Source organism: Aspergillus ambiguus (assembly GCF_047715705.1).
Source record: "Aspergillus ambiguus strain CBS 117.58 unplaced genomic scaffold BDV59scaffold_22, whole genome shotgun sequence".
In the NCBI taxonomy this organism is placed as follows: domain Eukaryota; kingdom Fungi; phylum Ascomycota; class Eurotiomycetes; order Eurotiales; family Aspergillaceae; genus Aspergillus; species Aspergillus ambiguus.
Window position 1 is genome coordinate 433,510 of NW_027395535.1, and position 24,938 is coordinate 458,447.

General features: G+C 52.0%; 11 protein-coding genes across 11 annotated transcripts; 7 read left to right on the top strand and 4 right to left on the bottom strand.

Annotated features, from left to right (window-relative positions):
- Window positions 1–34: 34 nt before the first annotated feature.
- BDV59DRAFT_181323 (Cnl2/NKP2 family protein) lies at window positions 35–1,552 on the top strand. Its single transcript, XM_073690213.1, has one exon. The coding sequence runs from the start codon at window positions 338–340 to the stop codon at window positions 926–928; it is 591 nt and encodes a 196-aa protein (XP_073546714.1). The 5' UTR covers window positions 35–337; the 3' UTR covers window positions 929–1,552.
- A 42-nt stretch (window positions 1,553–1,594) lies between these two features.
- BDV59DRAFT_181324 (Ctf8 family protein) lies at window positions 1,595–2,815 on the top strand. Its single transcript, XM_073690214.1, has one exon. The coding sequence runs from the start codon at window positions 1,724–1,726 to the stop codon at window positions 2,207–2,209; it is 486 nt and encodes a 161-aa protein (XP_073546715.1). The 5' UTR covers window positions 1,595–1,723; the 3' UTR covers window positions 2,210–2,815.
- A 661-nt stretch (window positions 2,816–3,476) lies between these two features.
- BDV59DRAFT_203212 (Dabb family protein) lies at window positions 3,477–3,883 on the top strand (the record flags this gene model as incomplete). The annotated part of the gene is made up of 2 exons (XM_073694224.1): window positions 3,477–3,578; window positions 3,671–3,883. The coding sequence occupies 2 exons, from the start codon at window positions 3,477–3,479 to the stop codon at window positions 3,881–3,883; spliced, it is 315 nt and encodes a 104-aa protein (XP_073546716.1).
- Window positions 3,884–3,938: 55 nt separating this feature from the next.
- BDV59DRAFT_181326 (putative GTPase activating protein (Gyp5)) lies at window positions 3,939–7,475 on the bottom strand. The gene is made up of 4 exons (XM_073690215.1): window positions 7,098–7,475; window positions 5,482–7,035; window positions 4,487–5,428; window positions 3,939–4,432 (listed from the first exon to the last, which is right to left on the bottom strand). Exons 1-4 carry the CDS (start codon window positions 7,131–7,133, stop codon window positions 4,370–4,372), a joined length of 2,595 nt encoding a protein of 864 aa, XP_073546717.1. The 5' UTR covers window positions 7,134–7,475; the 3' UTR covers window positions 3,939–4,369.
- Window positions 7,476–7,637: 162 nt separating this feature from the next.
- BDV59DRAFT_181329 (Rab geranylgeranyltransferase BET4) lies at window positions 7,638–9,427 on the bottom strand. Its single transcript, XM_073690216.1, has 4 exons — window positions 9,345–9,427; window positions 9,180–9,287; window positions 8,537–9,125; window positions 7,638–8,475 (listed from the first exon to the last, which is right to left on the bottom strand). The coding sequence occupies exons 1-4, from the start codon at window positions 9,351–9,353 to the stop codon at window positions 8,105–8,107; spliced, it is 1,077 nt and encodes a 358-aa protein (XP_073546718.1). The 5' UTR covers window positions 9,354–9,427; the 3' UTR covers window positions 7,638–8,104.
- A 125-nt stretch (window positions 9,428–9,552) lies between these two features.
- BDV59DRAFT_181331 (WD40 repeat domain-containing protein) lies at window positions 9,553–12,732 on the top strand. Its single transcript, XM_073690217.1, has 2 exons — window positions 9,553–10,771; window positions 10,945–12,732. Exons 1-2 carry the CDS (start codon window positions 9,742–9,744, stop codon window positions 12,540–12,542), a joined length of 2,628 nt encoding a protein of 875 aa, XP_073546719.1. The 5' UTR covers window positions 9,553–9,741; the 3' UTR covers window positions 12,543–12,732.
- A 10-nt stretch (window positions 12,733–12,742) lies between these two features.
- Window positions 12,743–15,765, bottom strand: BDV59DRAFT_61379 (WD40 repeat and Utp12 domain-containing protein). The gene is made up of 2 exons (XM_073696762.1): window positions 15,051–15,765; window positions 12,743–14,975 (listed from the first exon to the last, which is right to left on the bottom strand). Exons 1-2 carry the CDS (start codon window positions 15,614–15,616, stop codon window positions 13,010–13,012), a joined length of 2,532 nt encoding a protein of 843 aa, XP_073546720.1. The 5' UTR covers window positions 15,617–15,765; the 3' UTR covers window positions 12,743–13,009.
- A 2,619-nt stretch (window positions 15,766–18,384) lies between these two features.
- Window positions 18,385–20,958, top strand: BDV59DRAFT_61417 (putative transcription regulator BDF1). Its single transcript, XM_073696763.1, has 2 exons — window positions 18,385–20,483; window positions 20,542–20,958. The coding sequence occupies exons 1-2, from the start codon at window positions 18,528–18,530 to the stop codon at window positions 20,872–20,874; spliced, it is 2,289 nt and encodes a 762-aa protein (XP_073546721.1). The 5' UTR covers window positions 18,385–18,527; the 3' UTR covers window positions 20,875–20,958.
- A 596-nt stretch (window positions 20,959–21,554) lies between these two features.
- Window positions 21,555–23,057, top strand: BDV59DRAFT_61425 (uncharacterized protein). The gene is made up of 3 exons (XM_073696764.1): window positions 21,555–21,734; window positions 21,810–21,908; window positions 21,976–23,057. The coding sequence occupies exons 1-3, from the start codon at window positions 21,591–21,593 to the stop codon at window positions 22,798–22,800; spliced, it is 1,068 nt and encodes a 355-aa protein (XP_073546722.1). The 5' UTR covers window positions 21,555–21,590; the 3' UTR covers window positions 22,801–23,057.
- Window positions 23,058–23,159: 102 nt separating this feature from the next.
- On the top strand, window positions 23,160–23,964 carry dph3 (CSL family zinc fnger-containing protein). Its single transcript, XM_073690218.1, has 2 exons — window positions 23,160–23,399; window positions 23,470–23,964. Exons 1-2 carry the CDS (start codon window positions 23,205–23,207, stop codon window positions 23,527–23,529), a joined length of 255 nt encoding a protein of 84 aa, XP_073546723.1. The 5' UTR covers window positions 23,160–23,204; the 3' UTR covers window positions 23,530–23,964.
- BDV59DRAFT_181338 (frataxin family protein) lies at window positions 23,965–24,934 on the bottom strand. The gene is made up of 2 exons (XM_073690219.1): window positions 24,476–24,934; window positions 23,965–24,391 (listed from the first exon to the last, which is right to left on the bottom strand). The coding sequence occupies exons 1-2, from the start codon at window positions 24,842–24,844 to the stop codon at window positions 24,113–24,115; spliced, it is 648 nt and encodes a 215-aa protein (XP_073546724.1). The 5' UTR covers window positions 24,845–24,934; the 3' UTR covers window positions 23,965–24,112.
- Window positions 24,935–24,938: the final 4 nt, after the last annotated feature.

The following is a 24,938-nucleotide window of genomic DNA, read 5'->3' on the forward strand; positions in this document are numbered from 1 at the left end:
CGGAACAACTTTATTTGGTAACGCGTGTTTCCCTGTCCGCCCACCACAACCATCAGCATCTTCTTCGTCCTCCTCCCTCCCTCGCGCACCCTTTCGTCTTCCTTTCTCGGCCCGGATCCCGCTCAACTAGCCTCATTGTTGTATTGTGGGGTGGTTCATCTATTGCTGAGTTTGAGGCCTGCCTGCTTGACCTCATTGTTGGTCTCTGGCCTCTTGTCCAACTGTCTCGCTCGGCCTACAGTACAAGATAGAGAGTAACACAGGCTCAAAAGCCGATTGATTCCAAAGACAAAACGAAAAAATCTACAAGCAACCTGGTACTTCAAGTTCTCCCGCCATGGCGCCTTCCGAGACATCCATCCTGAGCAATTTTCTGCTGTCTCCAGCTTCATTGCCAACAGTGATATCGCTGCAACAGTTTACAGAACTTTTTCCAAAACGTCTCCGATCTCACCCGCAGATCAGAGTTCTCTATCGTGAATTACAGCAAATTCGCGAGCAAGACATGGATCTAGTCAATGGTAACATTGACGCGGAAACCCGCCAAGGGGAGAACCAAAAAGCGGAGTTGCGTCGGTCTATCATGAAGACCGGCATCGATGGCATGAGTGTCAACGATCAACGCGAAATGGACGTGGATGTCCAGCTTTTTGGCCAGCCATCATCCGTTGTCGGCAACGATTACCATTCGGTGTCGAGCTTGCTATCGGCGATGGAGTCGGCCTGCACCAACGTTGAGAATGAGATCGCCGAGGTGGACCAAAACGCAACTACTCTACTAGCTGAGTTGAAAACCACAGCTGGTGAATTGAGTGACCTTCGTTATGGGAAAATGCAAGGCCCTGCTGGCACCACAGGAGAAGAAGTCGTGGATGAAGCGATACGGGGCCTCAAGAATCTCGAGGATGCCTGTTATCGTGAACCTTAGGGCTCAGAGGTGAAATATATCTAAGAGGGTATTTTCGCATCCAGTATGTCACCCCATGTCAAACGCTCCATAGGCGTATGATTAGGGTGCTTTCGGTCACTATTCTACATGTCGGTGACTTTGCCATTGTATTTGGTGCAGGTGAAGGGGGCTCCTTTTGGCAAATGGTTAAAGACGAGACGGACATGCCATGTGGCCGACACACTTCCTTCCCTTGTACCAACAAAGAGTGGTGCATCAAGGGAGCGCAGTCTACCAAGAAACGGGTCCAGGACGATGCATGGCCTGGCCTCTTCAAGACACATAGTCGTACGGTTTCTACATGAACCCTTGACTCTTTTTCCAGAGCATGGTAGCGCCGTTTTATCTGGGCTGTGAGGAGGATGGGAAGTACTATATGGTGAATAATGGGCGTCCGTGGCTTCAGTTTCTGGGGACTCGCATAAACTGAGGGATGCCATATTCCCCTGTTATAAGTACATATGTTGACCATTAACTCACACGTGTATTTCCTGAGAATGAAGATCTGTATATAACTATCTCAAACAGATTATCGACCTGTAGACACTACAGACTGGACAGGATGAGGTGTCAGCAATGGGCTGGCGATAAGATCATGTGGAGACGGACGCGCCAAGTCGCGTCTTTTCAATTTCACCTCTTCCACCATCATCTGCAGATTCCAACATCAGGCGACCAGATCAGCACGACGAATTCGACCTCTTACCTCCAATTGAATTTCCTACAAGCGATTATTTCGAATAATCTACACATTCCCCTGTCTACCCGCCAAGCATGCCGTCGGTTCCTCTCCATCCGCGCGCGTCTACCTCGACCGTTTCTTCCTCCCTTACAAACCCCCTCCCTCCGCTCCTCCAGACCCCCTCCGGCCTTGCGATCCTCGAGCTACAAGGCACAATCAACGTCCCGTCAGAGGAAAGCCAAGGCGGCAATTTCGAGAATGGAGATCGCACCTACAACTCCCACGATCCGAACGCCCCCGCCTTCGAGACCCCCATTGGCAAGCTCATGTTCCCGGACTACAGCCCACAGACTACGGCGCCGGATGACACAAAGTGGATGAAACGGGTCTACCTGTATGTGGGTAGATACCAACGCATGACTGGAGAAGTGAAGAAATTGGCACAACCGCTTGCTGTGGTGCAGCGGCGGCCGCTGTCCGGCCCGGCGGATGGAGAAGGCGAACAGTTGGAAATCGTTGAGCTCGTCAAATACAAGTTGATGTTCAAGAACCGTCCGGAGCCAGTCAATGATGTTTGATTGAGCCAGGCCAAGGCGACTGACAAGCTTCTACGTGTGACAAGTACCGAAGAGCTGTCCACTCATGACCATGGCTGCCCCATTTCTAGTCTTTTGGCATACGCTAATGTCATAGCGATGCCTACGGATGGCTGCGATATGCAACCCACACTTGTGAAGCCCTGCAGCCGATCAGGATATTGAGACACTTGGTAGGCGGACGGCACCCGAAGCTGCGGACCAGGTATCCATTCATGTGAAGTGCGACGTGACCTGTATTCGAGCAAGCTGTCTTATATCCCGAATTGTGGGGTCAAGTGTCTCAGTTTTCTCAAACCTGGAATCCGTGACTGATAAGATGGAAGAAACCTAGACAGCTGCAGGATAGGGATCAAGAGGTCCGATTTTAGCGAGCTCTCTGCGTGGTAGTCCATTGAGGATGTGACTACTGGCCAGGTTATTCTGGCGCATTGGACCCAATAGCAAAGGCAAGAGGTATTTCGGGTATTGCAGCCTGGCCATCTGAGCATTGTGGATACCGGATACCTGCATTTTATACTACGTTATGTTAAGGAAGCTCGTGGAGCCGACCTGGATCATCGCAAATTGGATATTATTTGAGTGCAAGAGTCGGTAGTTAAGAAAAGCGGTTATTCCCCTCTCCCAACTGCCTGCAATCAACCCATCAGAGACCCATCCCCGGAACGATACCGGACAACCTTATATCCGGGCGGAACCGGGGGCGCGGGGATATTCCGCCTTTTCCAACACGTCCACAGTATGTTGTAGTGATCCAGGAGAATACAATGCCGACAGATGTCCATAACACCGTGCTGGATACAGTCGAATCTGTAGGGACTTCATTTCATTTCCATCCTGATCCTATTACATGTAAGCTTCATGGCGATTGCAGCCAGAACCATTCAAATATCCGGCTCTAACCGGGCCGACATCCGTCGGATCCAGGCAATGCCCCATAGAAGTGTCCAATGTGCCCATTAATAATAATGCCAAAACCAGGCGTCGCATCAAGCAAGCAAGAACAATCTGCTGGGCCAGGGCGATCCCACATTACCCCGCATAGGAGACAACAGGTGAGGAATCAACGGAGGGTGTCTGTCGTGGAGACGTGGAGGTATAAATGGCCCGACGGATCCTCTGCGGAACATTTCCCCCCATATTACGACCTCCTACTCCCCTCTCGTCCTCCGTGTCCCATCTCTGTGCGCTTTCTTGCTCCTCATCTCCCCCATTCTCGACTCCCAGCCGCTTCCTTCATCCAACCAAAATGGCCCCCATCGAGCGCATCACTCTCTTCAAGATCCCTAACGAGGCGGACCGGGACCGTGTCCTAGAGCAGTACAAGGTGCTTGCGAAGACTGCCGTCAAGGTATGTATCCGATCCTGTGATTTCACATTGCTTGAAAATATCTTGAATCCGTCTGTGGGGGAGCGTCCAATGCTAACGGAGGTACATCATAGGACGGAAAGCCATACATCACCAACATTGCCGTCGGCCCCTCCATGCCTGACCCCCGCAACAAGGGCTTCAACCTTTCCGTCAAGACCACCTTCGCCTCGCTGGATGACATGAAGTACTACGATAACGAGTGTGAGGCACACAAGGCCCTGAAGGCCCTGGCCGGTCCCGTTCGCGAGGACATCCTGTCTACTTACTTCGAGAGCATCCTGTAAATAGCCATGCTACTGTCTAGAATCATGATTTGAGTGATGACCCGCGGGAACGTGGATAGAAAAGTAATAGATTTATCCTGTTTTCGAACGAAGCAGTTAGAGAACATAATATCTATTCCATGATATACACTGCACACCGTGTATGCATTGGGATCCGCGTTATCCCTCGTACCCTAAGTAGTTAGTCCTCGTAACAAATCGCAAAACCCATCAGTAACCCGCGTCAGACACAGTCAAACTCGGGCGCGCTAGCATGAAACCAATCAACCAACAAAGAAAAAAAGGCTTTGTGCAGTCGAGCAACTAACACAAAATAAGACGAAACAACCAGTGCTGCACCAATACGTCACATGAAGAAACATCGCATAAGCCTGATCACCGCTGGAGACAGCTCGGACATAGCAAAGTTGGCAGAAGTCGAAGAGGATGGTAGTACAATGACAATATCACCCTTGTCACGGATGAGAATGTCAACATGGTGGCCCTTTAGTCGAGGGCCCGTCGGAGATCGTTCCATTTCTGCTGGAGATTCTCGTACTTTTCGTGGACCTAAAATAGTGTCAGTTTATCTCGTCAAGAGAACGGAAAGGCATGCCCCCGTACCTCGGCCGATTCCATCTTCGTCTGTACGAGTTCCTTCTCCATTTCGGCCATTTGTTCTACCAAAGAACGATTCTCGTTCTGCACCTCCAAGTTCCGTTTCATGATGCGGTCCATTTCAGTCCGGAGCTTCTCTTCCACCTCTGCCGGCTGCTTGTCCACCACATTCTTCAGCTCAGTGACCTGCATCTTCAACGCGTCGTTCATATCCGTTAACTCTTCATTCTCAACCTTGAGATGAACGAGTTCGGAGGCAAGCTGAACATGCTCCTTATCAGAGGCTTCTGCCTGCTCTTCAAGCAACCGAACACGAGCGCTTTGTGTTGCCACTGTGTATCTCAGGGTCTCCAGCTCCTGCTCGCGCTCTTTTTCTGCCCGTACCTTCTCCTCCCATTCGGCAGTGTACGCAAGGATGGTTCCAGGCTCAAGGACAACAGCACAGGCATCCTGGACCATAATGTCCGCGCGGTATATCTCCTTGTCAGCAGCTCCCGAGCTGCCGAAGAACCCAGACTCTAAGATTGATGACGGCGAGGGTTGCTTGTCAATATAGACGTCGAACAACCGTTCCTTGAGGAAGGTAGTCAGTGGCGTCATGTCTTTCATCTCCAGCAAGGTTTCCGCATTCCGGCGCATGATAGCGAGCGCGAACTTAAGGATGGTAGTTTCTAGGCCTTCTTCGAAGATAAGGTCATAGACGCGAAGAACTAGTTGCAACGGGAAGCGGTAGGCAAAGAGCGTAAGGAACCACTGTGTGGCGTACAACTGAGGGTGAACACCGCGCCGATGAAGGTGACAGCAGAGGGCCGGCTCCATATCCTCTAGGAGACGCTCAAAAAGATATAGGCTCCTATGGAGCCCAGGCATATCCTGAATGAACATCTCTCGCAAACCATAATGGTTCATCAGCTTAACAAGAAGTGAGAATGCCTCTACTTCGTCCATCTGGAAGATATCAGTAATTAGGGCTTCTAAGAGCGTTTAGGAGATAAGCTTACGTTGAATAATAAAGGCATAGCTATGAAATTCATGCCCTGAGCGTATCCAACGGCCTCGTCGTACAGTGCATATGCCTTGCACATGCCAAATAGGCCTTCTTGGTTTCCTTGCGAGACGAAGTAGCGAGAATAGCTGGTGCGGGCTCCGAGATCTCGTCTAATGGCCTTTTCCAATTTCTGCAAGGCAGCTGCATCTTCCTTGGCCTTCTTCTTTCGAGCCGTCTCGCTAGCAGCTTGCTCCTTGGTCAATTTCTCAGGATCAACCTCGTGAGAAGGACTCGGGGAGGCTCCATTGGCCGAGTGAGCTACAGAGGCAGAGTGCTCTGAGCGAATGGACGAACGAGACGATGAAGCCACGGACTCCTTTTCTGCACTGCCGTTGACAGCGCCATTCGGAGACCGTGGCTTCTCCTTGTCTGTTCCCCGGGCGACGAGTTCCCTGTACGTGTCCTCTAGCTCAGGGTTCCTGCTATCAGCCAGGACTTGCCAGATGACACCCCGGATTGTCTGCGGGATACCCCGTTTGATAGCAGCGTTCAACCCGTCCGCATTAGCACCTTTCAACGCCTGAGGACCGAGGTTGACCAACTGCTGCCACATCTCCCAGTCCACGGGGGCCGATGCGTCAGTTGCCGAGGCTGAGAAGCCGGAAACCGTCCCCGGCGCGAGGTTGGGGTTGACGGTAGAGGGGACATTCGGTGGCGAAGTCGCTGAAGTGGGAGCGGAGTCATTTGCGCCCTCTTCAGGGATACTCGGGGGAGGGCTACCGGCGGATTGACTGACACTTCCGGGTCCTGACGCAACACTGGCTTCATCATTCTCCGGGACAAGGCCTTCCTCTCTCATTCTAAGCATCTTGAATTGATCCTTCAGGCTATTCACCCTCGGTCTTCTGACACCATCGGCGTCCTCTCCATCTGGGAACCGGCCGGCCAGTTCGGGATTGCTGGAGAGTGTCGACACCGATGTGGCGGTGTTTCGGCGATTGGATGGCGGGGGAGGGGACTTCATCTCTCGACTCCCTGTAGAGTTCCGAGAAAGCCATGCGAATGGGCCGGTTAGTTTGCGGGATGGTGGCGGAGGAGGAGCGGCAGGAGCTGGGTTCTTATTGACTGGAGGGGGCGCCCAGGGCACGGAAGGAAGGTTACCGGACAACCCCTGCAGGCGTGAGCCTTGTGTTGAAGTCGAGTCTCTGGAAGGCAATGGAGGCGGAGAGGCGAGTTTAGATTCGTTATTTCCGTCTTGGAGCTCGTCCTTCCCCCCGCCAGCCAAGTTCACCTCGTCGAGGGATGTGGTTGACAAACGGTGGGCCGTCAATAGGGGGGACTTGTGCGGCTTTTGCTTGCGAGGGGTTTCCTCCGACTCCGACTGTCGATCTGAAAGAGCATCTTCGGACTCAGCGTCTTTCTTTTCCGCGTCCTGGGCATTAGTAGGCAGTTGAGGGGGAGGAGCCGAGGCACTCGGGGGGCTGTCTGTCAGGGACCGCGTGGAAGTACTCTGTGGAATGGAAACGGAGAGTGTGTTGGGCGCTTCAGGGGCGTCGTCGAACGAATCCTAGATTGAAATACAGTCAGGATCATCCATTGACCCTTTTCAAGGGTGTTTTGTACACTTACCCCTTCGTACTCGTGACTATTCCGTCTCGAAGACATAATGGAGGGCCCGACCAACGAAGGTCAGGGAGAGGGGGAGGGTCGTAAGAGCAACACGATTGAACGAGTATTCAATCTAGAGCAGTTCGCGACCAACGCGATACGAAACGAAGAGTAGAGATTGACGATAGCAGGGCCGGATTAGAACAACGGCAGGGCCATGGTAGGGAGGGTAGGGAGAAAACACGCGGGAGCCACCAGGGTAAGGCGAAGGGGAGGAGAGGATGGGAATATCAGAGGTCAAGAGGATGAAGCGGACTGCAGGAAGACAACAGCGACAAGAACCCCAAACCACCAGTGGAATGGGAAGAATGAAGATGGAGATGGAGGGGAGTTCGAAGGAGAGTTGTTGGAACGGAGAGAAAGAGGGAGTCGAGAAGAAGGCTTGGCGGGTCTGGAACCCGTTAATTTCCCCCCAGGATCACCCTACCTACACTCTAACGGTTGGTCTAGTTGAAGTATATACGGCGTACGGCGTAGGATGCTCAAACAGGCTACACTTTACTTTCTTTCTTCTTGACATATCATCCATCTTATACCTACCTGTATCCTACTGGATCCTCTGGACATGGGATGAATGCCCTATGCCGATGTAGATCAACACATGCAGTGTTTTGTCTCCAGTCATGTCAACACATACTTAATCAAAGTATGAAAGAAAGGTATGTGGCCTCGCCCTAAATTTTTATACATCTCCAAGGTTCCTCATGAATAACTGAAAGTTAACACGCCCGTGGCTGCTTGTTCGTCTTCTGAAACCTCCCGAGCCTCTCTCCTCCCCCTTTTTCGCATCCATGGATGCGGTAACCACTGGCTCCACTATAACTCCCGCACTTCCTAGGGTCACCCGGAATGCTGAACCGATCAGACCAAACAAATTCCTCATTAGTGAGAACCGGCATGAGCGCCCCGGAATCCTTATACTATTGCCATATATGGAGTGATGGAGCGGCAGAGAGGCAACGAGGCGCTTACTGTCGCAAAGACCGTTCAAAGTCAAGCCATCGTCCTTGCCGTAGCGGGTCCAACTTCTTTAGTTCCGAGAGCCAGCTCAGGACCTTCTCCTGGTCGCCACTTCCCAGACGACCTTCCACTTTCGACAGTAATAATGTGCACTCGATCAATGCCTGATAGATGTATTTGCAGTCTTCCGCCCCGTCAAGCATATCCTGGATCTCCTCGATTTCCTTGCGTAGATAGTCTATCCGTTCTGAGTTGCTCAGATTTGGCGCCATCGTCTGTTCTGAGGTGGCCGGGTCGAAAGTGCACATCAAGTTCTGATGATAGAACCACAGCGACTGATCATATGGATCACAGAGTGCACGATGGATGAGCTCCAATTCTTTCGCATTCATCGTTAGCAGAAGCCACATCTCAAGTGCAAGGCTTTGAAGGTGTCTTACCACCATCAAGCATTTTTCGACGCTCCACATTAGTGGCGGACTTTTCGTTTAATACTCGCTGGATGAGTTTCGTGCGATAATGCCACGCTGAAAAGTTGGAAAGATTGGTTCCAATCATTTTCTTCGCATAATCAAATTCCGACTGTGTCATGCTGACTGCACCGGTCTGTTTGTCTGTCAGCTTCTCAAGTGATTCGACAACGAATCGCCGATAGCCCCAGCCATGGAAGTTTCTACTGTCCAGACTCAGCATCTTGCCCACGAGGGCCAGTTCTTCTTCCCATAATCTGCGGGCCAGGGCTAGTGGCAACCGCCGTTTGGCCTCGTCCAGAAGCCATAGTCGATAATTCCAGATCCAGTAGCATTTCGGGAAACTCCGTAGGAGAGGGATCAGAAACTGCAAGTCATTCTTGATCAAGCTGGCTATACCCTCGACTGCTGACTCGCCGGAACTGATAGATCCCGCCTGCGAAAATTCATGTTGTAGTGCCCGGCGGCGATAATTCCATACAGTATAGTACTCTGGATTCTTGGCCAGTAGTTCGGATATTAGTTGCAAAGTTTCTGTCGTGTATTCATTGTTTGCGATCTGGGAACTGGTGTTAATGATTGAGAGTGCTTCATTTGACCCGCGACGACGTACTCTCTCATGGACTAAGCGATCCTGCTCTTGGTACTTCTCAATCTTGCGGAGTTCCTGCTGGCGAGCCGCTTCGGAGCGTTCATGTACGCTGTAGCGGGGGATCCCGTGCTGCCGACCCAGGTGTTAATGTGCTAAAGTCGAAGCGAGTAAAAAGGGGAGAGTTACGCTGGCCATGATGAGAGGGAGTATAGATCAGGCGCTGGCTGGAAGGAAAGTGGTTGTCGTAATACTGAGCAGTGGAAATGCGTGACGACGCTGACTGGATAGTGAGGTCGGCAGCCACCTTCCGTGTTGGGTAATTGGCACGTGACTAAAGAGCAAATACAAGATCCATACAAAGTAAGCACAGCTTCTTTTCCTCTTCAACATCTCTCTCTGCAATATCCGCAGGGATGAGGTTACGCCCGGACGGAAACTAGCATTACATTTACGTTAAATATTAGCCCGGGCCCGATATACCATTCTTTCGGGGTCTTCCCCAACCTTCCCTGCTCTGGCGTTATTCCTGACCGATCTTTACATCTCCTGGGTACTACGTTGACGATGTGATTTAACGACCGCCATGGAGGAAAAACATCCTGATACACCTTCATCCGAACAGTTGGCCTCCTCAGTTTTGAGTCCTCCAACACCGGGACTCATCTGGGATGACTCCGACGACGACGAGTCTGTGATAAGCAGTCATCCCCCGACGCCTCCTTCTCCTTTTTTGAACCGTTATAGTCGTTCTAATGCTGTCAAATCTGGCGAACTATCTTCATGCAAGAATGCCGGTGTTGATATGAACCTTGGCTCCTCTCCTTCAATAATGACGGTAGATCATAGTCTCACTCACCTGACCAAGATATCGGAAGAACCTGAGTCACATGTGCCACAGTTACAGAGCCCAGTCAAGCGAGTTCGTGGTAGACCTCGCGCCAAAGCTTGGGCAAACACAAGATCGCCGGGCGTGTCAACGAGTCCAGACCGGTTCATTCCAGCTAGAGAGTTTACGACCCCATCCTCTACAGCGTTCCATGTGGGACAAAACACCGAGGAACTAAGTCCCGAAGAAAGGATATTAAGGCATCGCTTTGATAGGGAAGATCCATTCATGGATACGCCCCAAGAGAGAACAACGAGCACCACGGAGATGGCGCCTAACCAGCTACACAGCACTCATCATACCCCTCACCTGGTCAACGGTGTTGCTGTGGCCGTCCGAAATAATATTACAACTTCCGGTTCTCTGAGACATGTTAGTGCTGGAACCGTCTGGAATGTTGGCGGGCCAGCTGCTGCCGTAGGAGGACGATTCATCCCTGCTTCGAGGACCCCTGGAGGTGCCTTTGCAAGAGGCACCACGGCTCGCATGTATACGGCAAAATTCCTACCATTGGCAACCGCTCACGAACAAAAGAAACATGAGGAAATTAAGCATGAGGCAAGGGTGGCTCTTGCGTTGGATATCGACCGGTCAAAGAGACTACTTAATAATTGCAACCGTTGCCCTTTAGTCCAATACAACCTATGTCCCGCCTTACCGTACTTCGAACGTTTCGCGCCTTTGGTTTGGGAGAACAATGCTTGGAGGAGGGCAGGGCAAGACAAGTGTGAGTACATAGAGAGGAAAATCCCGTCCAATTGCGGAGAGTCACAGGATATATCACATACCTGCAATTTATTGTATAAAACTGCACTAAAGCCCATGTGATCATTCTGAAAGGAAACAGATTGGCTGGGGCCGATGTGAATTGCCACTAATAACAGGTTTCTGAGTATATAGGGACGACATCTTGGAAAGAAGACAGCAAAGCTGCTGTGGTCCCAATTCGACCATTCCGCGTGTTGGATGCACCTCGCCTCCGCGATGATTTCTATTGCTCGACCATAGCATATTCCCCAGTTTGCGGTATTCTTGCCGTTGGCCTTGGAAGCTGCGTCTACCTTTGGTCTGATATCTTTGGTGTACAGCACCCACCTTTCAGCGATCAGCCTCCCGGAAATTTCGTAACTTCTATGTCTTTTTCGTCAGAAAATGGAAGGAAAAGCATATTGGCTGTTGGTAGACGGGCCGGATTGCTATCTTTGTGGAGCGCTTTTGATTCCGAGGTGCGATTTGAGATCAGCCATCTGGTTGGCATCACTTGTGTGGCGTTCAGGCCAACCAAAAGCCGTAGACTATCTGAAAGGTTCCCCGGCATTGAGGTGGATACAGAAGAGCTTGCTGTAGGCGATGAAAATGGCAATATCTGGTATTACTCCGTGGAGTGGCCAGATTATGCACAAGACCAACCTGCCTGGGAGGGCTCTATGACGCTTATGACCAGGATATCAGCCCATTCCCAACAGATTTGTGGTATATCTTGGTCACCAGATGGAACTTACTTAGCAACTGGTGGTAATGACAATGTGTGCTTGATCTTCGAGCTGCAAGATATCATACCACCGGGAGAGCTTAGGGTCCCCTCGCAGTTGAGTGCACAGGTCCAAGAATCTGATGTGTCTTCCACAGCGTCAAACGAAAGCGAGCAAGAACCCTGTCAACTATCTTTTGCCATACCGGTATTGCAGAGCTCGGACGAGCCTGACATGCATCCATTGTACAAGGACCTTAATATATCTAGAGGGACTGTTATCTGCGCGCGCGGTCGGACTTTCATGGTTCCAACAAACTACCAGAAACATCGGTTGAATCATTTTGCAGCTGTTAAGGCGATTGCCTTCGCACCATGGCAACCTTCACTCCTGGCAACCGGGGGAGGAACGAATGATCGAGCCATTCATTTCTATCACACTTCCTCTGGTGCTTGTCTCGCCACCATCAATGTGTATGCACAGGTGACTGGCCTCATCTGGAGTAAGACAAGGCGAGAGATTGTTGCTACACTTGGATATTCCATTCCTGAGCATCCATATCGAATTGCCGTATTTGCTTGGCCCAGCTGCGAACAAATCTCTGCAGTTCCGTGGGGTCCCCTTGGCAGCAGCTGGGGTGGTCCGTTAGAGAACTCGTCTATTCGGGATTGTGGACGCATCCTCTGTGCCATAAGTTATCCATGTAGGCCACCAATTTATTGGTATGATTTGCTTCGGAGCCAGGATGATTCTTCTCCACGGGCACCAGAGACTGCATCAAACCAGCCCAGGCAGATCGGACGGACATCTACGCAGCCTAGACCGGATGAAGGCGGCTTGTGGTGTTCTCGCACTGTGGAGGAAGGGTGCATCGTTGTGGCATCTAGTAACCAGACCGTCAAATTCCATGAGGTATGGAGCAATTCGAGGAGACACATCGCTCCAGGCTCGGGGGCCTACGGAGGAAGTGAGATCCTGGAAGGACTGGAGGCACTAGACAGGACTGGTGATGAAGTCATCCGATGATATTGCTAAAGCAGCGCGCCTCACTTGTCTGTTCACAGAACTGGATATTCTTATCCGGATACAGATCACATCCGACGGGGACGTTGAGCACGACAGAACTTGGTATCGTTATGACCGTTTTATCTCTACCTAGGTACCCTACACACCTTTGCGAGTATACAGGCTATAGAAAGGTTGAACAATCTTGAATCGCAACGCATCTCTTTGTTCGATAAGTATCTTGTAGTCAGCTCAGGGTGAGGGATGTATAATCAGGTAGGGTTTCCAAGTTACAACTACCTGCACAACACCAGGTCAAGTTGATGCAATAATATAGACATGTCACCGTCTTGATGGGAGTACAACAAAATAGACGGAAAGAAAGAAATAGATAGAAGAGAAAAATCTCGCACTTTTTATAAAGACAGGATGGACGGCGCAAAACTCCAAGAGACAAGTGATCAGAAGAACCAGGGTATAACTCTAATCTATTTTCTGGCCTTGTTCTTCGCCTTTCCTCCACCACCACCACCCAACTTGGCCTTCTTGGATGGCGGCTGGGAAGAAGCGAGTCCTTCATCTCCCGATTCCTCGTCTTCAGTATCGGCGACGAAATCCGCCAACGAGCCCGCACTCTCCGCATCCTCGTCGTTCTCATCTTCATCGTCGGGAGATTCCTCCGCGTCGGAGGAACCGGCCGACTCCTCTGCCTCCACATCGAACACATCCTCGTTCTCCTCCTCTTCCTCCTCGCTGCCTTCCTCATCATCGTCGGACTCGTCGGCGCCGGACTGTACACCGTTCATCATTGACTCGTCTTCGTCAAACGTCTGGTCGCGGATCAGCTTGGTCCGCGGCGTTGCCATGTGCTTCGACGTGTCTGCATCGCTGTCCTCATCTTCCAGCTCCTCTTGTCCCTCGACGTAGATCACGTTGTCCTCGTCCTCGCTTTCCGCATCCGCGTTGTTGTGGATCGACTGTCTCAATCCCATCTGGGCATCCAGCATATCGAGCTTACCCTTGAGCAGAAGCAACGAGGGCAGACTGGACGAGCGCTGATCCATGACCTTGAACAAGGTTGCCATGCGCTTCAGAAGGTCGGGCTTACCCGCGAGCGCTCCACCGTGAGAAACGCAAGTCCATTGCACCCACACGAGAAGGTGCCCGTACCGGCCCGGGCGTGCAGAGAGGCGCTCGGCCAGTTTTTGAAGGAGAGTGGCGGCGAGAGAGGAGTCCAGACGTTGGATCGTCGTCCGGATGATGGAGAGATCGCTCGCGTGGAAGCACGACTCCAGCATGGCGTTGTCATTCGTCTTGAGCGACTGCGTGAGGACCGTCGACAACGAAACACCCGAAGGAATCTGCTGCACAGCTGCGTTGGATTTACCCGGGACGAGGGAGCCCAGATGAGCGTCATCCTCAAGCTCTGCTTCGACGTCAACCTCCTTCGAGGTGTGAGCCCGCAGGAGTTCGCCGAACGACGGTTCGCCGGTATCGTCTTCTTCTTCCTCCTCCGCATCAGAGTCTGCCGCATTGTTCATTTCAACATCGCTGTCGGCTTCCTTTTGCTGTGGTTCATTGGAGCCGGTCAATTTCTTAGGTTGCTCGTCGTCTTCGGATTCGTCTCCTTCGTCACTATCAGCGGCAGAAACATCATCCTGTTTCGTATCTTCCATCTCGACATCGTCGTCTACCAGGTTACCCTGCTCCGCCACTACCCTAGTCTCGTCGACTCGGCTTTCCACCGCGTTTCGAGTCTTGTTTGTGGTTGCTGACGCGAGGACCGAGCTAGACTTGGTCTTGGGGATTTTCTTTGTACCAGTGAATGCCAATTCATCGGTGTCCTCGTTAAGCCACCGAACGCGCTCGAAGACCGGAACAACACCTCCTTCAGCCCAAGCGACCAGCAGATCAGGACCCTGGAAGGCGGCACTTACCACCGGCACAATCGCATCGGATTCGTCGGACTGAGCAACCTGGATAGATGACTCGGCTCTCCGTGTCATCTGTTTGCCTCTGGCTTTAAGGCTAGTAGTATTATAGGCAGGCTGAACAAACGGCCTCGTAAACAGCTCGATTGTGCCGTCCCCAGTCACGACCGCAAGAATCTGCTTCTCCAAAGGATCGGCCTGACCTGCCTGTCCAGGATATAGCGACACCGAGGAGACTTCTTTATCCGCCACGAGGTTCATGACGAGCTTCTGGGTTTGAGAGTCAAAGACATTGATGTAACGGTCATTGTCAGACGCGAGGAAAAGTCCTGTAGCGAACGACTCTGTAGACGATGTGAGAAGGGTATGGACCGGGTTGCGCATGGCAGGGAAAGAGCGCGGAGCTTCGCCATTCTCGACGTCGATTATGTACGGAGTTTGAGATGCGCAGAGGACCGGAGGGTTGGAAGGAAGAGGGCGAGCGAGACTCGTGAACGATGCGGTCGAGGGGAGGTTGATAATTCTGCGATCAAACTCGATTAGACGGATTGTCCCTGAATCATGCAGATTGCGGGTAATGTTTGGAGAGGATAATTACCTTGTGGTCTTCCCGGTGTGTAAGTCCCACTGAACGAGTTTGTTATCACCACCGATACTCCATCCTTCTTGAGCCAGTTTGCTTAGCGTGAATTTGAAGTCCTTGATACCCTTGTCATGGGCGCCAGCAAGTGTTCCGACGATCTTGTCTTCTGCAGGAGAATACATTCGAATGTCGGAAGCGCTGGTGCCGAAAGCCACGACAACATCTCCTTGGTCATCGTTGACACCGTTCACATCGGAATGACGCTTCCGCTTCTTCTTTGTTTGCTGGTCGCGATCCTTGTGTCTACCGGGATAGTACCCCCAATCGAGAGATGTGACGGTCTCTTTGGGGCCGAGGACATGTTCACATTGTAATCTGCCGGTGTTCGTGTCATGGATTCGGAGGTGCTGGCCATCGAGGCCTTGGATGACCGACGCAAACAGCGCCAATTGGTAGTCGGAAGGAGCAAACGAAGCCTTCAATATCGACGACTTATTCCCAGTATGCGTGAGTCCGGACACTGAAGGCGACGCAGCGGAGGAAATCTTCGAGGCGGGCGGCCGAGCCGTTTTCTTGCCCATCTTTAACGGCGTGCGTAGGGGAGGAAAAGGGAGATAAAAAGAAAGAAAGAAAAACCCTCAGCGGTAGACACCCAGAAATAGTAGAAACAAGAGACACCTGCCACTTTAACACGGAGCGACAGCTGGGAACGTTGCAAGGCCGTCGTCTCTGGGCGGTTGTTACTGAGAAGGAAAAAAAAAGTTCTGTAGAAGTCCGTCGATGCGCTTGACCCGTTGGGGTTTAGCTTTGGCAGCCCAGTTCCGCTCCAGGTTTGTCTTATCTAATCAACCTTTTCCTTTTCAGTTGATACCCCAAGTACTTTTCTCCCAAGTCAACATCTCCTGTGATCACTTACCCTATCCAACTATATTGAATATTGCTCCAGTCGGTATTCTCTTGAGCAAGAAGCTTCCCTGTAGGGTGGGCAGATCGGATGTGAGACGTCTGTTTAAAAGCCGCCTGTAATCCTATCCGAGTCTTATGCATGAGTCGTCGTGGGAGTACATCCGTCGCATTCCCAATATTGCTCTCTCTAGCCTACTCCGCCTGGAGGACAGTATCGTGGGATCTTGCCTTCTTCGTTTGGACTTCACTCCTCTGGCTAAACCGATATAATGTTCTTGGGCTTATCAAACTCAATCACTAACAATCTGGTGCCGAAAATTTCCTGGGCCGAGACTAGAATCAAAGAAGCGGACACCATTCGCCATACTTGAGCAATGCTCTCCTTTCGAAGTGCCACCGATCTGGTTTCGCTCGTGACGCAGTGCCATGTTTTACGAAATGTTCCTGACCATGCCAAAGATGTGGCTCTATTCGACACGGAAGGCTACCGTGTCCCACAGGAGCTTACAAGCCAGAAGGGTCAAATGAACCAGAGACCTGGCGACTCCGACGGAGCGCGTTTTGATGCACCGTAATCAATAACCAAGGGATGCGACAGACGCCACTGTGGACTATAGGAACGGGCGATGGGACAAGTCACTGCGCCGTCACAAAACACTTCTGTCAAGGGAAAGCACCAAGCCAAGAATATAACATGTTCGACACGCGTATCTTTCGGCATCCTTTCTACTATCATTTTGTTTATCTTCATACAACGCATTCCACTTGCTTGGCGCCCATCTACGGCGAACAATGGACGGCGCGTCGATTGGCCGTTTGCGTGGTGGAGTGGTTACATCAGCATTCACGGCTAGTCCTATTATGAAGCAAGGAGAGGGTTCAGGGCTAAAACCCTGGGGTTTCGGCTTGTCACCAGACCCCGAAGGCGTCAAGCTCCAGCTTCCCACGGCGTGAGGATTACCTCTTTCTCCCAATCTATCCCCCAAAACTATATCTCCCATATCTCCCATAAAATGCCTAATAATTTTGGGTATGTCATATTCCCGCCTAGGTATCACAATATCGCGTTTGGTCGATGAAGGCTGTACCATGCAGATTAATTTGAACAGGAGACCCACCAGGAGCCGTGTGGGTTTTTCCTTCTTTTATGTTCTATTCAGCTTCGGCGTCTCTCTGGAGTTGTTTAGCTGAGGAGTGGATGGGAGGTCTCTCTTGTGCAGCTCTTTTTTTTTTTTTTCAGGTGTGTATTTCTTCTGTTCGATAATTCCGACAAAGGATTACTGGTACGAAGGACCCGCTATAAGGGATGGACCGCGTCCAATCAGAACAGGGATTCCGTCGAACGCGTCATCCTCCAACCAATCAGGGGTGGTAGAATGGCTTGAACTAGAGTAATTGGGATTAGCGTGGCCGATGGAGTTAGCGGCACAAAACGGACGGGCGCGACGCGGCCGTTCGTACTTAAGGATTCTAGCACCCCCTCCGACTTCCAGAGTCTCTGTTTCTGGAGCTGAGCTGAGAAGAGCTGCGCGCCGGTCACGCCTTCCCACCGCCCGGTCCCCCCTTTACCTTTCCTGCCCTGGTACCGACTTCCCGTGTCCGAGGTGTCCCGTTTCCTGCCCAAATTTGCCTTTCCATGACTTCACGCGTCCGCCGCGTCGCGCTCTCGTCGTCATCATAATAATAAATTCGATCACCCCAGCCCTGACTACTGCAGCTGCTTATCTTATTCTATTTATTCCCTTATCCTTATCCTTTTATTTTTTTTTATTTTTTATTTTTTTCCTATGCTCCCTTCTCCCCTTGTTTTATGATTGATTTATTTTATTAGCCACCGTCAACGCCTCATCCCCTTCTCTGCTGCCGTTTTCTTTATCCCCTGCCATCTCTCACCTCCCTTTCGCTTTATTCCCCTGACTTTCCTCATTCGGCCACCGTGACCCTCCGGATTAGTCAGTCCTCTCGCCGCCCACGTGACTACCCGGAAACTGCCCACCGCCTCTTGGCAGTATAAATTCTTCCTTCCTGTCGCATTCTCCACCTGCGACCCGCGCTAATCCTCTTCCCTCTTGTATCGTCGCACATCGTGGCGTCATTCTCGGTGACGGCCCTTTTCTTCTCTACTGTTCTCTCTGTCATCCCAAACCAGGGGGTTTCCGCTCGTCGATTCTCAGGTCGCTTCAGTTAGTCTGTGATAGCGCAGAAAGTACCTATTCAGTTGATCATTCGTGTCGCTACCTAAAATCTCCCTCTCGATAACTGAGACCAGCTACCGCCCACTGCGTTACTTGTTAGACCTCTGTATTGCGCTTGTCTCCTCAGGTTTCTTAGGACCAAGCGACCTCAAATGGCGACTCCGCCGCCCGAGGCTCCTTCTGTGATAAAGGAGGAGAAGCCTCAGCTGCCTCCGTCGCCGAATGGTATCTCATCTGTGGACGGGTATGTATCATCACCACCATCTCATTACATCTTTCTCGTGAGGTGGCTAACTCGTTCGACAGTGCACAAGCTCCTAAACCGGACTCCAAACCTGATGCGCCCGTGAATGGGACCGATGTGTCTGCCGAGACACCGAAGTCGCCCGCGATGAACGGTCACAATACCGAGACGAACGGCGTCGACACGACTGCATCCCCCCCGAAGTCGCCTACTGCTGACAGTAAGCCGTCAGCCATGGACACTTCCGTGGGCGATGAGCCGAAGAACGAGGCTGGTGACAATGGTGACGCCACTGCTCCAGCGTCGTCCAGTGCTCCTGATGCTGGAGTCGCTCCTTCTAAGGACACACCGACTCCACAGGTATCGGGGAAACCGACCGAGGCCGCCACTGATGTAACGACCGACGACAAGCCTCAACCTCCCACTCAGGATGCCCCTTCAGCGATGACGGCCGAAATTCCTCACCATACTTCTAATATCGCCAAAACCGATGGCACACCGAACCCAGATGCTGGTAGTGCCCCCTCAGTCCCGTCGTTGCAAACCGTCGACCAAGAAATGCGCGACGCGCCAGTCGAAGCCCCGCCTTCTCCGACCAAGATGCCCAGGGAGCGCGAACCTGATGCAGCTGATGAGCCCGCTGCGAAGCGTACCAAGATTGAAGGCGAATCTTCGGCACCGGTTGAGTTCAAGGTACCTCCCGTTCCACAGGCGACTACTGGTGCTCCTGCGGCTCCCGCGACTCCCGCGACCCCAGCGGCCGCTGCGACTAATGGCGAGTCGGCCATCACAAAGGTCCAACACAAGTTCATTCTCAAGGGTATCCAGAGTCTGAAGCGTATGAACGACTCGCGTTTCTACAGAGAACCCGTGGACCCTGTCAAGTTGAACATCCCTCACTACCCGCAGATCATCCAGCGTCCTATGGATCTCGGGACTATCGAGCGTAAGCTGAAGAACAACCAATACAGTTCTGTGCAGGGAGTTGTTGATGACTTCAATTTGATGATTCAAAACGCGGTCACCTTCAACGGACCGGATCACCTGGTTTCACAGGAAGGCCAAAGGCTTAAGGGTACGTTCGAAAAGCAGATGATGAACCTTCCTAAACCCGGTGAGGTGGAGGAAAAGAAACCCAAGAAAATCTCTCCCAAGACTTCTGCCGCCAGTCGGGAACCTCGGACTAGCACAGGAGGTGCTTCGCGCCCTGCTGGCGGTTCGCCTCAAGCGACTACTTTTGCCTTGGGTCCCGAAGGGCTCCCTCTCATCCGTCGTGATTCCACCACTGCTGATGGCCGCCCCAAGCGTTCAATCCACCCCCCGAAGCGTGATTTACCCTACTCTACAAAGCCAAAGAAGAAGAAGTACCAGTGGGAGCTCCGGTTCTGTCAGGAAGTTCTCGATGAGATTCACAAACCGAAACACTACAACTATGCGATGCCCTTCTATTATCCTGTGGACCCTGTCGCCTTGAACATCCCTACCTATCACAGCATCATCAAGAAGCCGATGGACCTGATGACCATGAAAAACAAGCTTAGCACGGGCCAGTATGAAAACGCGAAGGAATTCGAGACGGACATGCGCCAGATGTTCAAGAACTGCTTCAAGTTCAATATCCCTGGTGATCCCACCTACGTCGCTGGACAGGCGCTGGAACAAATGTTCAACAGCAAATGGGCGCAGAAGTCTCGCTATCTTGAAGCTCATGAACCTCATCCGGAGCATCACAGTGCCGAGGACACCTCCGAATCTAGCGAGGAAGAAGTCGAGGAGAGTGATGAAGATGACGAGAAGGTCAACCTGTTAAAGAAGCAGATGGCGGAGATGAACCGTCAACTTGAGGCTCTCCAGAAGAAGAAGAAGACACCGCCTGGGACCAAGAAATCCTCGAAGTCCAAGCCTGGAAAGAAAGAGAGCAAGAAGAGTGGGGCCTCGTCGGGGAGCAAGAAGGATAAGAAGTCGAAGTCTTCCAAGTACGGAAAAGAGCGTGAGATCACGTACAGCGAAAAGCAGATTATTTCCAACGGGATCAGTAGCCTTACGGACAAGAAAATGCAGGAGGCTCTCAGAATCATTCAGAACAATGTTCCGAATCTCAAGGTTTGTCCTCACCTCATTGATTCTATAATTGGTATGCCAATTTCTAACTGGTGTAAAGGGCACCCAAGAGACCGAGATCGAACTTGATATTGATGAGCTTCCCAACGAGGTCCTCTGGATGTTGCTCAGATTCGTCAGGAAGAACGCTCCGCACGTCATGGAGAGTGAAGACATCGCTACCCCTACTGCAATGAACGCCCCTGCCCCTAAGCCCAAGAAGAACAAGCCTATGAGCAAGTATGAGCAGGAGGCTCAGATCAACATGCTTGAAAGCAACTTGTCTCGGTTCCAGGGCGGCGACCACTCCCCCGACCCAGTTCCTTCGGTTGAAGCCAATGAAAGCAGCGATGATGACTCCGACGACGACTCTGAAGAGAGCGAGGAAGAGTAAATGATCTTAGTTTGGATGCGGACGTTCAAGCCTTATGTGATATGTTCACTCCGGTACTGAGCTTGGTCCTTTCCACCTGACTTTTCTTCTCTCCCACCTTGAAGCTTGGTTCAGGCCTTAGTTCCGGTCATCAGGTTTATCCTATCCATGTTCTTTGACCTTAGTTTGTTATTTCTTGTCTGTCGACGCCGCCGAGTTTCTTGCTGAACTTGCCTTGTTTTTCCAATTAGCGATCTGTGCTCTATTGGCAGCCAGTTTGATCCTCTCCAGGCGTTCAAGATTCATGTACATAGCTGTCCACTTTCGCCGGATATTTGAACGCCGCCTCATACTCTATGCTATCCAATTGGGACAGTCGATGCAAGTTTCCATGGTATCGGCTTCATGCCCAGGCCTTCGCTCTCTGGTCTGCGACGCAGACATGGAGAAGTAGGGGATTGAGGCGGCGCTCTACATGGTTGGGACAACACCAGGTGCATGTATGATTACGAAAGAAATGTGTAAATGGAAGCGATAACTTTTGAACCTGTTTTGATTAGCAGTAGTTAGTGTGCATTAGCCGTAGAAGATGATAGATACATCGTGACTCCCGCAAAGGAGGTGGGAGGATCGGCGGGCGCAACAAACAATGCATACAATTAACGCCGCAACCTCCGTCTATCAACTCTTTCCGCCATTCCCAGCATGCGAATAACACTCACCCACGTTCCGCAACAATGATCCCACCCTGCGATCCGACGATCCTGGAAAATAATCCTCAGTTCAAAAAGCTATACCAGCACCTGAAAAACACGCTGCTAAATCCCGATGGATCTTCGCGCGCTCACAATGCGGAGCCCGATAGGAAGGCAGTCGTCAAAGTAGGTTACAAGCGTCGCAGATACCCCGAGCAGAGATAAGAGGACAAGGCTGTTGACATGGGATTGGACTATCAGGAATTGAAAGGCTGTCGAGTCCAAACCGCAAAAAAGCAGATCAAGAAACGAACATTGAGGCGATTGGCCTTCGACCCCGACAGCGGGTTACCAGATGATGTTAGTGCTAGTCACCGCGAACCAGCAACCTAATGACCGGACTGACGAGTATCTCGAACACATATAGAGTCGCGACAATGTCGCCATCGTTACTTTGTACCTGGACTCGTCCCGTATTCATCTCGACCTCGATAACGACGCCCGCGACACCATGGACGTGCTATCCCTCCTAGGCCCAGATATTGATGCTTTCTACTCCGACATGCCCTCCTTGATACTGCCCTTCTCTCGCATATTGTCCGCCGACGCGCAAGCCCTTCGACTGATCGCCGACGCCGCCGACGCCTCGGACGCAACGGCGAAGAACGCAATGGCAACGGAGTCGAGCCGGCCTCGCCATCGATCTCGCCAGTCCATGGCCAAGCTCACTCCACAGGTTACGCTCTCGTCGCAGCTCAGCGAACGGATACAGAAACTGCGTCGCGCGCAGCTGGTAGAGCTGCCCGCGGCCCGCACACGGATGGCGGCGACGGCAGCAGAGGTGTTAGCAATGCGAGCGGCCGTGCTCGAACAGACGGTGACGCTGCTGGAGCGCGCCAAACACGGGGCCTTGGCTCGGGCCACCAAGGCGAAGGCGGAGCATCTCGCCATGGTTGCTCAGGGCGTGGAGGGGAAACTCAGCGTCATGCAGTTGGAGATCTCGAACACAATCCATACACCTGAGGTGACTGCTGCGCTTGGCCGTTACCGCGAACATCTCCGAGGCGCGCGGGAGAACCTGGAAGAGCAGCATCTGCAGGCCCAAGAGGAACTGGATGCGTATGCAGCAGCGGACTCGGGCGCGTCAAGCCGGCTTGGGTCTGGGCCCGTTGGAGAGATCGCTCGACGCTATGGCGGTTTGATCAAGGAGATCGAAGGCGTGAGAATGGAGATTCACCGATTGGAAAGCTAGTTTGGTGTTTGCTTTGGGCGCGCTACCTGAGATACCCGGTTCTTTTTACAAATATACACACGATTTGAGACGTCTCATGCGGTCTGCATTATTCGGCTCTGTCTTCTAGGAGATGTCATGGTGGTTCATACATTGAGCTCTCGCTTGCCATACTCCTTCCGCATACTACAAGCCAGGAGTTGGCATTTGCAGTCATAAGACTTGTTTGCCGTTTCGTGCACATTTCTACTAATGCAGCTTATTATACAAGATCCCATCTTCCCCCATCAGCGATAAGATGAAGGCGGTCACATGGTCACATGACCGTCTCCCCCCAAAAAAGTTTTCCGATAAGATCTTTTGTTGCCTTCCAGCCCACTCGCTCAGTCAGTACCATCTGTTCAGCACTGCATACTCCTTGCACCATGGCTGACGACGCGATCTCGATCTATGATGAAATCGAAATCGAAGACATGACCTTCGACCCTAACCTGCAAATCTACCACTACCCGTGTCCATGTGGCGACCGCTTCGAGATTGCGATCGATGACCTTCGTGATGGGGAAGAGATCGCTGTGTGTCCGAGCTGCAGCTTGATGATTCGGGTTATCTTCGATCTGGTTAGTTGAGCCCCTGTGGATTTCTTATTTTCTAGTGGTTATGGTTCATGGACTAATCCCGTACTCTTAGGCCGATCTCCCCAAGGACGACAAGCAAGACTCCGCTGGCACCGTCGCCGTCCAAGCCTAGAGAGGAAAAGGCCGTGAAGTTGATATCGAGGCTGAAGGCGATTTGCAAGGAGGCCGACGCATTCGCTCAGCTGTGTTCTTCTGGATCCACCCCCGATTACAGATACAAAGGACCCCACAACGCAGAAGCAAAGCTTCGTAATATCCCGCCCAGTCTGGATGATGACATTCGGCGGACAGAGTAAATATGTCAAGCGTCGTGCGTCGCTTCGCATGATCTTGTGAGCTCTCTCAAAATGCCTTGACAGAAACGAGTGTTGTGTTGGCCGTAAGGCAGTGCGTGCACAATATGGGCGGCTTTGGAGCCTTGCGATTGCGATTTTAATACTACGCGATGGAGCGTTCGGTTTCCAAAATTTGCAAGATCGCATACCGACCATCAGCAGGGATCGTGTGACAGGAGAAGCCGGTTGGATACAAGAATGAAATCTGAGCCTTTATAACCTATCTGCGCAACAAGTACGATATACATGGACTTGATGCCGAGTGTATTAGTTGTTTGTTCTTCAACAGTAACTTCCCATCGAACTGTATCCTACAACGTGCGCCACCAGACCATTGCCCATCCTGCGACGGAGTCAAAATCACGACTCCTCAACCTCACTGTAGACATCCTTTGGGATATTCAGGGTCAGCTCCGAGTTCAGCAGATCGGTGAGGTTGGAGCCATCCCGCAGATAGACCCATTGTCCATTGATGAAGGGGCGCGTGTCCTGCTTCTCGTGCATCTGGTCGCCCACCACTACCCAGTCGTACCGCTTGGGGCCGGAAATGGGCGAGCTGAGCCAGATCTGCTTGTTAGGCGGCTGCTTGTTCAGGACGTAGGTGCCCACACCGGGGACTGAGATATTCAACACGCCAGCCTGTGCATCAGGGGAAAAAAAAAAGGCCATCAGCTACGGGAAGCAAGAAAGTAATGACCGGGGGTTTCGGCAGCCAGCACGTACACTGTATTCGGCTTCCATGTCGGAGCCATCTTCTTGGGCGTTTTCCACCTCGGTTTGAAGCACATTAAGATAGTGCTCGGCGTGTTCGTGGTATTCGGGGTCGGTTAACGGCGAGGGTTCGGTGACGTGAGTGGCCGCGCCGGCGACGTTATTCGACTGGGGGTGCGGAGCGGGAGGGTCTGCAGAGTCGGGATAGATGCCCTTACAGACAGAGGAGGTGCCGGAAAAGCCTCGTTGGGATGCGCGAGGCAGCGAAGCGGGTTCGGATGGCTGTTGGCAGAGATGGATAGCTGCGGGCGCGGAGATCCGGCCCACGCGGACAGAGGGGCGGAGGGCGGACGGAAGAGCTCGAGACACGCGAAGAATCATTGTGGAGCGATGCTGAAGAAATGAGGACGGTGGAATGAGATTAGCAGAGGGGGTTGGAAGAGAGAGGAAGGGGAGGAGCGAAAGGTCGATGGTG